Genomic DNA, 12,121 nt, shown 5'->3' on the forward strand with positions numbered 1-12,121 from the left:
TTGGAAAAACCACATTGCATATGGATACTTTTTAGAGATTTTTTTTTACACAGAATAGTCAACTTACAAAATAAAGCACTGGTATTATCTACTTACGATACTGCCGGCTCTCGATTGTCAATAACAGTTTTAATAGGATGTTGTTAAAGGAGAGCAGGAAAAGGGAGCTTTTTGTGATGTTGATAAAATGATGACACATTAGAAAGCAATTAATAAGACTACGGGATTTCAGCAGTTGAATACTGGTTTATTACAAAAAAAAGTGATTCTACCACAAAAAAATAATCTCGTTTTTTTTATACTACTACTTGCACATTAACAAGAGAACATGTCATTTTTCACATTGTTTTTATTATACCCTGGGAAGTGTGCCTGCACCTCCCTAATGCATTATATAAAACTGTACCTAGTTAGCAGAAATCTCCCAGACATGGTTGACAATTTATTACTTTAGTACAAAAACTAACACAGTTAGAAGTTCTGCCAGCTATCAGAAAGTCATTTACAATGTCAGTCCTATGACTAGATAATCAAGTGGAAGCACACACTCATGTATAAAAATAAAAACAACTACATTAAGAAACACTTTAAATCAATTACAATATGATGTCCCCCCTATGTGCCAATGATAAGGACCTCTTTAGGGAGTATGCTGGTTGAACCTGTCATATTTGAACCTCAAGTATCTAGAGCCTGGTGTTCAGGAGCAAAAGATCACTTCTAAGCCCTCATAAAAATCTGGGAAGAGATTTTAGAAAATCTTGTACCTACTGTGAAGCATAGTGGTAGAAATGTTATGTTCCGCATTGTATCAAAGATGATAATGAGTCCATTTGTTTTTAAATTTACCCAGAAATGAATCCATGTGATACTGATTTACAGAACAAGAAAAAAAAGGAAAGGGATTAAATATGGAATGGTCCTGGTTTGAATTACATTGAAATGATGTGGGGATTTGACAGAAGCAATTCCTGTCAGGAAACACATTTTTGCAGCTGGAGTCATTTTGCATGGAAGAGTGTTCGAAATGTCATGGAGAGGAGGCCAGTTATTGCTTTCAAGAAGTCATTTCTGCTAAAGGGAGCCATACTGACTTCTGAGGCCAAGGACGTACTTATTTTTTCCACAACATATTAATATCTTTATTGATATTTGTTAAAAAAAAATACTGAAAAGGCAAAGTTTCCACATGTAGGTATTCATTTAATGACTGACTATTTATAGCTGGCACTTACGAATAGCTTTAAGACAAGAACCACACGGTGTACAGCAGCGTGGTGTCCCTCCGTCCTGAACTCCATTCTTGCTCCAGGTCTACAGGCTGTCAGTAAGCATGCTTGACAAACTGCATATTGACTCTTTACTATGCTGTGCACTTAAAAGATCAATTCACTTAATGACGGGTCATTGGAATAGAACCTGGTCGTTAAGTGAGAATCATCTCTATTTTATTTCAATGATATCACATTTTTCTGCAGGCAGTTTCAATTATAATCCTAAGTCTGTCTATTAACAACTAAAATAAAACCATCATGGGGTGAACATGACCAACTTGCATTACTGAATATATAAAGTGGTGCACTCTTCATGCACAGTTATAGCACTCTTATTTCTGTTACCAAGGCACTTTGCAATACTATACGAACATCTCCCTTATTTCTCTACACGTTCTGCATCTCATGTTATTACGTTCATACAAGGAACGCTCCACAAAACAGAGACAAAGCCATGCTGAGAGCGGATGGTACTCCACATGTCATGAGATGTTGCACTAAATTGTTTAGTTCCACTCTGACAGTGTAAAAGTTGAAAGGCATACATATCAATATATTTGCCAGCAAAGTCTTTATAATACTGTCCCTGTACCACAGAAAGTCACAATGCTCATTGGCTTTGCAGTATGGCTGTAGTGTGTCACCTGCTTGGCTTTTAAATGTGGCTTTGGCTTGTGAACAGTTAGACTCTCTGGAAAGGATTAAAATAAAAATGTTATATCTAGGACACAAGTCCCGTCATGTTCATACAAAAATATAATAAATATATATGAGCATAGTGCATATCACTTATTGACCTTACATGTCTGTTTTCTTCACAGGCATAATTGAGAAGACAAAATGGGAGGCAGTCTGCTGCCTAGGGCACATCTATTGCACATCCAGCCTGCTTGATGTACAAGGTACACATCCACTCGACCTGAGCGCATCCTGAGTGGTCCTCGGTGAGTGCAGCCTAGCAATCCCCAGTGCTGCTATATTCTGTGTATAGCGTGAGGATCTGGTTTGTACATTGGTTCAGTTTTCCTCACAGAAGTGCTCAGGTCTTCTCCAAACCCTGTTGGCTGTCATCAGGACATGTTTCCTCATTATTATCCTGGCTGAGGTCCAATCCCACAATGGAAAGACGATCGTATTGTTCACAGGATATGTTCAAAGGACATTCCATAAAGACAGAGGGAGGAGCATCTTCCAAATACTGCAAGACAGATCATCACATATTGGAGTTATTAAAAATCTACACAGCAGGATTCACCCAGTGAGAAAGTGCACTGAGAACTGAGAAAGTGAATCATGTTCATTAGAGTCAATAACAAGTGGGCAGCATGGTGGCTCAGCGGCTAACACTTTGGCCTTTGCAGCGCTAGGACCCAGGTTCAAATCTTGGCCAGAGCATTATCTGCATAGATTTTGCAGGGTCCCCCCTGTGTATGCACGGGTTTTCTCCCACAGTTTGGTTATTTGGCTTCCCCCAAATTGCCCATTAGATTGTGGTAATGACATATAACTATGGATTATGGACATAAAACAACATTAGATAGCCCCTTTGAGGGACAGTTTGTGACATGACCATGGACTTTGTAAAGCGCTGTGTAATGTCAGCGTAATATAAATACTGTATAATAATTATTACTATTGCGGCTGAATTTTGCAAATTTAAGAACCTATTGTAAAGCTGTGCAGGGGTGTAGCTGTTTACTTATCCATACACCCAGGACCTTTCATGCCATGTTAGATTCTTGCTAACAGACAAATTTCCCCACCACCAAATTGCTGTGATGAAAAGTAGGATCTCGCCTATCCGGCTTGTGACCTTCCGGCCTCCGTACTATCCGGCCTAGTACGGAGTCCAGAAAATAAAACAATCTTTATTCTAAAATGCCAGAACGTCTGCTGTGGTGCTCCTGCATGGTGCGGTGCACGTGTAGATGTCTATGCTGCCTCCTCTCCAGAACTGTGAGCAGATGTCTGCGGGTGCAGAGAGAGGAACACTGCCCATGTGTGGAGGTGTGTATTGTACTTTATTAATGGGACTCCCGACTATCCAGCTTTTTTGGTATTCAGCCTACCCTGCCGCCACATTAGGCCAGCTAGTTGAGAGTCTACTGTATTTTCATATTAAGACATCCACAGTAATGTAGGGATGCTGGAAAATCTGGAATCTAATATTCTTCCTATTGTACTTGGTTGTCACCTGACACATGAATGACTCCCACCAGCTGAATTCAGGAATGAGAAGCTGTAATGCATTGTGAAAGCACCTTTGAATATGACTTTAGAAGTCCTTCTCAAAACCTTTGATTTGACATTACATACTACTAAACACTTAGCATTTCACAAGAGATCATTCTCAGAATCAGGTGAGTTTATTCAGAGAGGTAGAGAAGTCCAGTAGTAAACTTTTTGTAATCAACCATATCAGAGGCTCTGTACTCACCTCAATTATGTCAGAAGGGATGCGGTAGGGCCCATCGAGCCAAATCTTAATTTTAAGAAATGCCTTGTACAAGGGTTTTCCAGGTACGATAAACAAACCGATTACAGCAAAAATAAACACGGCACCAAATACACACCCCAGCACCACAAAAAGAGTGATTTCTGAAATAAAAAAAAAATAAAAGGATTATCTACAACAAACAATCATATAAGAAGATCTAAAAGGCAAAAAAGCAGCTCTATAATCGTTATTATATCATGAAAGTATATGACATGATTAGAGTTGCATTACAGTGGGCTTTTAAAAACAGCTGCTGTTTGTGCACATTGGAGTGATGTTAGGGTTCTGGTATTCATCACCAGAACATAGCTAAGATTTCAGTAAACTTTGAGAACAAATTTCTCTCTAATGCTCATAGATACAGGTGGGGCTTGTGTTATAGTGTTTTTACAGCCTGTTCAGGAAATGTATGCAACGCCCAGGCACAGATTGACTTTAAGAACATACGACATGATGACTTATATTTCTGTTATATGGCAAGATATATTGCTGGGAATTTTTGGCATTGTTCATACTCGGTAATTTCCCCTCTCCGATGTTACATACACATGGAATGTAAATTTGTAATTTTCCAGGTGTATTGCAAAACAGAAATGGTTTCAGTATTTTTAGTCAGGGCTGTACTGAGGGATATAACAAGACCCTGATATAGCTATAGCTTTCACTTTAAAAAGGTCATCCATGCATCTGTATGTCTGTGACAGTGTTAGGGACTAAGGTAAATGGTTCAATACAATAGATCAGTGTTTCTTAAACTTTTAATTTGGGTGAACTCTTAAAATAACTTTCAGATGTTCAGGGAACCCCTTTTATAATTACTATATCCCACAATAGATTAGTGTGGTGGTCAGTACAAAGAATACATCAGTGGGAAGAATGTCACCATTACAGATAGCCAAAAAGACCACTGGAGGTCATTTAAACTGACCTGAGAGGCGCAAATCGCTCATTGCCTCTAGCAGCTTCTAAAGTAACCTTGTTTGTGAAACAACTGCTACAGATAGCAAATAAATTAATAAAAATAAACCAATTACCTGTATGTGTTATTTCACATACTGGATCACTCATCAGGCCTTTTATATAATGTGTAAAAGCATACACCTTTACACAGTAATTGGCATTCTTCTCCAGATTGTCCAATAAGTAAGTTGTGGCAGAATGTAGGTCAACCTCCACCTAAAAAGAGAAATATTCAGGTCAGATAAAAAGTTTAAAAGATGTCTTCAAATGAAAACTTTGTGCAAGAAAGAAACTCAAATTTTTTTGGCTCTTTACATGCAATTTTAAAGTTAAAATTAGATGTCATCCCAAGTTAAAGTTTTAGGCCTACAGGAGACAGTACACTGCGGTATAAAGAAGATTCTGCCATGAAAGCAACTAGTAACAGGTGGCAGAAGTCCAGAAACATTAAAGCATAGATCTATAGCCTAAACACAGCTTATACAACATTTTAGTGTCCCTGGCTTTTTTTGGGGGGGAAAGGCTGTTGGTCCCATTAAAGACATTTTGAGTTTAGTTAATAAGTTAATAAAACAGGTAAATCTATGGATAGAAGGGATATCCATATGGAATATTTCACACTCCCCTCCCCATTTAAAAAGCAGTGGTATGGCTGCACTGATGCTATAAAGAAAATTTTGGTGGTCTGCGGCTTTGGCCGGTGCACCCCCAAACGTGGCCAGGGGAAGGACCCCGACAGAGGCGCAGACCATGTCCCCTGTACAAATCCCAGGCTCCGGCTAGTGGTCCGCGGGACCCAAAAGGTTGGCAACCACTGCTTTAAAGTGAAAAAAACACAAGCACTGCTATTATGCTCTGCATTGCACCAGCTTCACCAGTTTCAAAGCCGGTGGGCAGCAACAGAACTAAAGAAAGTTCTGTAAAAGTCACATGACCAGCTCTCCTCCTAATACCAGAGGTCCTGCGGCTCACAACACCTATTATGTTATTACAATAAAAAAAGCAATTTCCTTACGTCTTACCAATTTAGGTAACTTACAAATACAGTGCCTTAAAAGACACACTCCTGATGAAAATATTTTTTAGTCCCAGAGTAATAAAGTGTTAAACCTTCTGTAACCATCTGTGTTTTCATTGAGAGGCTTTGCAATAGCAAATTCCCTGACAATCTGAGGGTAAGCTTCATTTAAGCCTTGCTGTGAATTTGGCCAGATGCTGTAGAAAGAACCTTTACTCTCTATATTGAAGCAGTAATCTCTGAGCAGATGTCTGACATGCCCCTTGCTGTCAGGCCTATGTCTGTTTTAAAGCAAACCCTTTGCTCTCTGCTGAGTGCCCTGTCTCTTGCCAAGGGGCTGTCAGACCTCTGCATAGAAATCACTACTACCACCCCCCACCCCAGCAGACTGGTAATGGGCTGAGTTGGGCTTTTTTTCCTCAAGCTGTAACTGATTATCTAGAATGCTTTGCACACCTTTAGATTTGATGCACATGAACTGTATTTAGAGGACACAAACTTTAGTTTAATTGGACATTAAGTGCAAAAGTTTTTGCACTGGACTATAGTACAGTATACTGCAAGAGCAATCTGTGTTCCACGTGAACAAAGTCCAAATAATACCAAACCTACCTCTTTGCCTGAATTCTCCTTCCAGTAAAACAGGATGTAATTCATTGTCCATATACTGGGAATTGGTGAAAAAGGGGGTGAAAAATTCACTGTCAACTTGCCGGAATGAGAATGCAGAATGAGCGACTTCACAGGTCCTATTGTTGCTGCAGAGATAAACAAAACATGTGTAAATGACAATATCATTCTGCATGTGTCTACTTACAGTGCATTGGTACCTACATACCTGCAGAACACAATTATTTTACAAGACACAAGGGTTGCCAATTTGGAATGTTTCCAGCCAACATTTCCATGTTATTTCTATAGTGCATAGTGTATGAAATTCTCTCCCATGGTGAGATTTCCTTCCACCTGTCATTAGGACAGGAAAGAAAGGATAACTTTTCCCTTATTATTTTACTCTTGTTTATTCTGTCAGCACCCCCACCGACCCTGTGTTACTACAAGATACAGAAGAAAATCAAAATAAAAGGAGAAACTACACAGCTCTAGGGGGAGCCATGGATCTAACACCCCAGGAAGTGCCAGGTGCCAAAACTTCTTTAGCCCCTTTAGAAAACATTCAAGGCATTGGCCACTGGAACAGTTTCTTTGCAGGGGTAATTCTCTGCAATTCCTTTCCTTGACACTACAGTGCTACTGTAGGAATATACCTTTAGAATAACTTACTGTCTTTACTTGGTTGAAAATCCGGCAATACAACCCAGTCAGATCTTCTCGATCCCAACTCTGTCCGGACCTTAAGTTTTCCTTTAAAGTAGTGGGGGATTTTTTCTGTAAAGTTACACTCCATTTCTGTGATGTTGCTGCACAATTCACAGGACGCTTTGTAGCTGCAACAAACAAAAATAAAGTTACTACAATGACTTTACCAAGTACACCAACTCAAATTTAGAAACGTTCTCATCGGACAAAGTATTTGCAATTCTGTCTAACATGGTTTGTTATTCTGTAACACAATACGGCCAGAAAGGTCACACCACTTCCTCATTTAGAGTAACTAAGAACAGTGGTGACACCTCTCTGCTTCCAGAGAGCTGGTGGACAATGGAGAAGCAGCTTAAACCAATTTAAAAAAATTTAAGAGAGTGCCTTATAATCGGGGAAACAGGGTATGTATAACTGAATCTACCTTTATTTGAATGAAAGGCCAGAGGACCGAGGAAATCACTGACACATGGGGTACTTGCTTCTCCACTTCTAACTCTCTGATGGGGTTAACAGGCTTTGTTTTATTTCTGTTATATGCATGTGATTATTTCTTTATAGATTACATATCCTGTTAGCCTCCAGTTTTGGCAGCCTTGAGGGAGGTCAAGGCTTTTGTCAGGAGATGTCCATCCGGGACTAAGGATGTGGAACCTTGCCATCACATAGACAGCTGGGAAAGCACAAGGAGGAGACTTCGGGCTGATCTGCAGACGCATGTCAAGAACTGGGATTGGTAAAGCACAACCGCTGTGCACAAATATTCAGTTCTGCTCCAAAAATGCAACGTCCAAAAGCTTCCTTTCCAGCACCAGCATCTTCTTCCCAGCTTCTTTTGAAGGGGTGCTCGGTATCTTGATTGGCTGACCTAGTATTACAGAGGAGGTATACCGAATGCCTCTTCTGTAATAAAATAGCTTGAGGCTTGCGAACAACACTTCATGAGTAGGCAATGCTATCTTCTCCACGTACTCTATTCAGCTAGCCAGCACTCAAACCCTAACTAGAAACCGTTTCTAATGTCCAGACCCACAAAAGTTTACATAGCTTTCAATAGAGTGGGGTAGAGCTATTTCTATGGGGTAGATCATTTCTCATTTTTTCCTCACTGATCTTATTTAGAAGATTTCCCTGCATTCCGTGTGACTTGCATACTATAAACTGGGGGTGAAGGTTTAGGTAGACTTATCTATCCTTCCCATCACTCTTCTTCGGTTGCCTTTCTTTGTAGTTTTCTTCATTGACTTCCATTTCACCTTAGAATCAAATTCAAGCTCCTGTGCTTTGCCTTCGAATCTCTCCACAGTTCTTGTCCCACTTACCTTTCTGACCTGATAGAAATATACCCCCTAGCCACTCTCTTCTCTCCTCCAATGACCTACTAATGACTTCCTCACTGATAACCTCATCACAAGCATGGCTCCAAGACTTTTCTAGAGCAGCCCCAACTCTCTGGAATGGTCTTCCAGGTCCAATTGGCTCTTTCTTTCTGCTTATTTTAAAGAACACTCAAAACCCATCTTTTCAAACTTGCCTTCCAGTCTTTTGTGTCTTAAAACCCTCACTACTTCCCACCACTCCATATCTCCCCTCCTATTGTGTGATACTTCCCTCACCTTCTAGATTGTAAGCTATTCGGGGCAGGGTCTTTTCCTCCTCTTGTGTCACTATCTGTATCTGTTTGTCATTTGCAACCCCTATTTAATGTACAGCGCTGTTTATTATGTTGTCGCTATATAAATCCTGTTTAATATTAATATTAAATAATGGCCAAAATGACTTAAAGCAAGTCAAGGTGAAAGGTAGCAGCAGAGGCCTATCTGTGTCACATACATGACAACATTCAATAACACCAATATTTACTTGGCTGTGTCAACTCTGTGCTGGCAACTAAGTCCAGGAAGTAGGTGTGGAATTTTGATAATGACTAAACAAAGATGGTTCCTCCTAATTGAAGAGTAAATGATGGATACCTCAACCTTCCTGAGTTACTTTAAAACGGAACTAAACCGGCGTTACTCCCCTGTGCCTGTTCTATCACAGGGCACCATCATTTTCTGCTTTCCTCACTTCTGGTGATCTTCAGACGTCAGATGATGTAAATCCTGTGCACAGGAGTTCATTTCTGGCACATGCAGAGGAAGCTGAAATTGACAAAAATTGCCTGGTACTGCGCAGCTCAGCTTTTTGCCAGAAACCTGAAGCAATCACGTAGGTAAGAGGGATTATGTTTCTGCAATAATCACTTTGCCTGATCGTTAATGCTTAAAAGTGGAACTTTAGCAGGGAACTGATACACCTGAAAGTGTTGGATGTGAAAGATTATACCCATGCTATTAGCTTGTAAAGGAAACAACTCTGAATGCACTACATACACTAATATTAAGTATCAAAATTGTATTCAGTAATGATTTTTTATTTTAACACTGGTGTTGCTTTAAAGCTAAACTCCAGGCAAGCTGTTGCTCAAACCATTCACATTTTTTTGGAATGGAAGCTGTCTTACCTGTCAAAGTATGTGTCACTCTGTTCAGCCATTCTTGTGGTCTGGCCATCCCTGCAAGACATCAAAGCTAGGTTGGTGACATCACTTTTTACCCCACATTGAGCTACAGCTTGGTCACCACAATGGACAATAGTTTGAAGAAGTACACAGCCCCATTACTGTGCAGGGGAGGAGACTAACACATTCACAATCTTACAGCAAGCTCAACCTAAAATAGGGATTATGTAGAGAATTCATAATGTATTTGTATATGCCTGGAGTTCAGCATTAAAGTCAACCATAACTGGGGAAGGGGGGTCTTGTTATTGCTCCTGTCTATGCCAGTTGCCTGGGTGTTCTGCTGACCCTCGATTTTAATGACATGGAACAAAGGCAGAAAAAGTCACGGATCCTAAATTGCATTCTGGGTTAGGGACTCAAAAGTACCGAAGTCAAAGGTCAGCCTTGCACCATTTGCAGAATACAGGGCTATGTTTTGGAATAGGGTGGGTGACTATAGGAAAAATTACAAGACTCTATGAAGTTCAGTACCACTCTACCACCTCTTTCTCTGCTGGCTTTTAATGAGGAACTGTACATACAGAACACTAGGCATGCCAATGCAAATGTAACAAATTCAGATCCCCAGATCATATAAAATCATAAAGGTAGCACAGCGTTTTTTTAAAATGAATGGCATCACTATACAAGGCTGAAATCTTATCAGAATAACAAAGATGTTGCATACACAAAAACACTTACATTTCAAACTCCACACTGTACCGCACTGGTATCCGCTCATTCTTCACTTCCACCGGATCCCACCTCACTACGTGCTTCATATTGTACGAGTCTATTCGGACATTGCTGGGGGCAGGCAGATCTACGAAATATACAAAATTCATTATCAATGATGCGGACTTAAAATACATTGCAACCAAAAATGTATTTCAATCACAGGTGGAAGCTAGAAGGTTGATTCTCTAGCTGGGTCTTTACATTATGAATAAACAGGATTTAAGATATTTGTCAGCGGTACATTAAATTGGGGTTGCAAATGACAGACAGACAAAGACAGTGACACAGAGGGAGATGAGGACCATGCCTCGAAGAGCTTACAATCTAGGAGGTGGGGGAAGTATCACATCATACGGAATGGTGGGAAGTAGTGAGGGATTTAGGAGACAGAAGAAGACGGGTAGGCGAGATTGAAAAGATGGGTTCTGAGGGATCTTTTAAGACCATTCCAGAGAGTCGGGGCAGCTCTACAAAAGTCTTGTATCTGTGCGTAAGATGAGGTTATGAGTGAGGAAGTCATTAGTAGGACATTGGAGGAGCACAGAGAGCGGCAGGGGGAATATTTATCTATCAGGTCAGAGAGGTAAGTGGGACAAGAACTGTGGAGGGATTTGAAGGCAAAGCACAGGAGATGAATTTGATTCTAAGGTGAAATGAAGAGAACTACAAAGAGATGCAGCGGAAGAGGAGCGGTGGGAAGGATGGATGAGTCTGGCTGCAGCATTCATAATAGATTGTAGAGGAGAACCCCAAAAGGAATATCTGTGCACCCGAGCGGTGGGAAGGATGGATGAGTCTGGCTGCAGCATTCATAATAGATTGTAGAGGAGAACCCCAAAAGGAATATCTGTGCACCCAACTCTGGGCACTACGGAAACTGCAAAGGGCCCCTCAGCAGGAATGCAGCAAACATGAGACAAATACAGGTATATGGTCAAGAGATCATTTCAAGTTATTTAAGAGATATGGACATGTTGAGTGCTTGCAAAACTTTAAAGTATGTGTAAAGATATAACTTTAAACACCCATAAGTATATATTTTACAGGGAGCTGAGCAGTCCCTGCTCAGTCCCTATCCCAAGTATCCCTATTGGAAAATGTCCACTACCCTTTACTTGTGGTGACTACTGTAGAATTTTTTATATCCCCCTTTATGATGCATGCTGATCTCAGGATTGAGCAGAAGAAGCGGATATGTCTCCAGATCTTTCCTGGGATATGTGAAGTAAATAATTGACGGGGCAGTAAAGACAGATGGGGAATGGGGACTACTCCAAAAATGTAAAAAACAAATATTGTTTTTCCATTATATAAAATGCAGAGCCACTCTTTTATTTAATGCTTAAAATATGATGAAAGGTTCTCTTTAAACTGCACTAAAAATCTTGTGTGTTGGGCATAACTTGCTTCAGTTTTGTTTGTTGTACTTTGTTATATGTTTTGTACTTTTATATCCTAATCCAGGAAGGCCCATGTGTGGTCCTGGAAGAACTGAAAAGTTGTGTATAAAGCAGATCACATGATAGTGGGATCACCAAACAAGCCGAACATTGTGTACTCTATGAGCATTCCTCTGTAATGACAATGAGGGGTCTGCAATGCTGCAGCAAAAACAGGGAAGTGTAGAGATGAGTCCTGATGGGCGGGGTGTGTTTGTGTAGTTTGTGCACTGCTGGCTGTAATCTCTGGTTGGGGCTCACAAATCCATTTTAGGAAGCAATTTCTGGGGCTGCAATTTGTGATTGTTACCATGCAGAGCGGTCACA

General features: G+C 40.4%; 1 protein-coding gene across 2 annotated transcripts in view; it reads right to left on the reverse strand.

The window, feature by feature from the left end:
- Positions 1–226: 226 nt before the first annotated feature.
- IFNGR2 (interferon gamma receptor 2) overlaps positions 227–12,121 on the reverse strand; it is a 13,681-nt gene continuing 1,786 nt past the window's right edge. The window contains exons 2-8 of one of the 2 annotated variants that reach the window (XM_072398246.1): positions 10,320–10,440; positions 9,579–9,629; positions 7,034–7,197; positions 6,362–6,507; positions 4,806–4,947; positions 3,712–3,872; positions 227–2,472 (exon numbers count right to left, since the gene is read on the reverse strand). In XM_072398246.1, coding sequence (XP_072254347.1) covers positions 2,314–2,472; positions 3,712–3,872; positions 4,806–4,947; positions 6,362–6,507; positions 7,034–7,197; positions 9,579–9,629; positions 10,320–10,440 — 944 coding nt within the window. In that variant the 3' untranslated portion in view covers positions 227–2,313. The remainder of the gene's footprint in view (positions 2,473–3,711; positions 3,873–4,805; positions 4,948–6,361; positions 6,508–7,033; positions 7,198–9,578; positions 9,630–10,319; positions 10,441–12,121) is intronic. The other variant, XM_072398247.1, reaches the window with a different exon arrangement.

Source organism: Pyxicephalus adspersus, chromosome 1, assembly GCF_032062135.1.
Source record: "Pyxicephalus adspersus chromosome 1, UCB_Pads_2.0, whole genome shotgun sequence".
Lineage (NCBI taxonomy): Eukaryota > Metazoa > Chordata > Amphibia > Anura > Pyxicephalidae > Pyxicephalus > Pyxicephalus adspersus.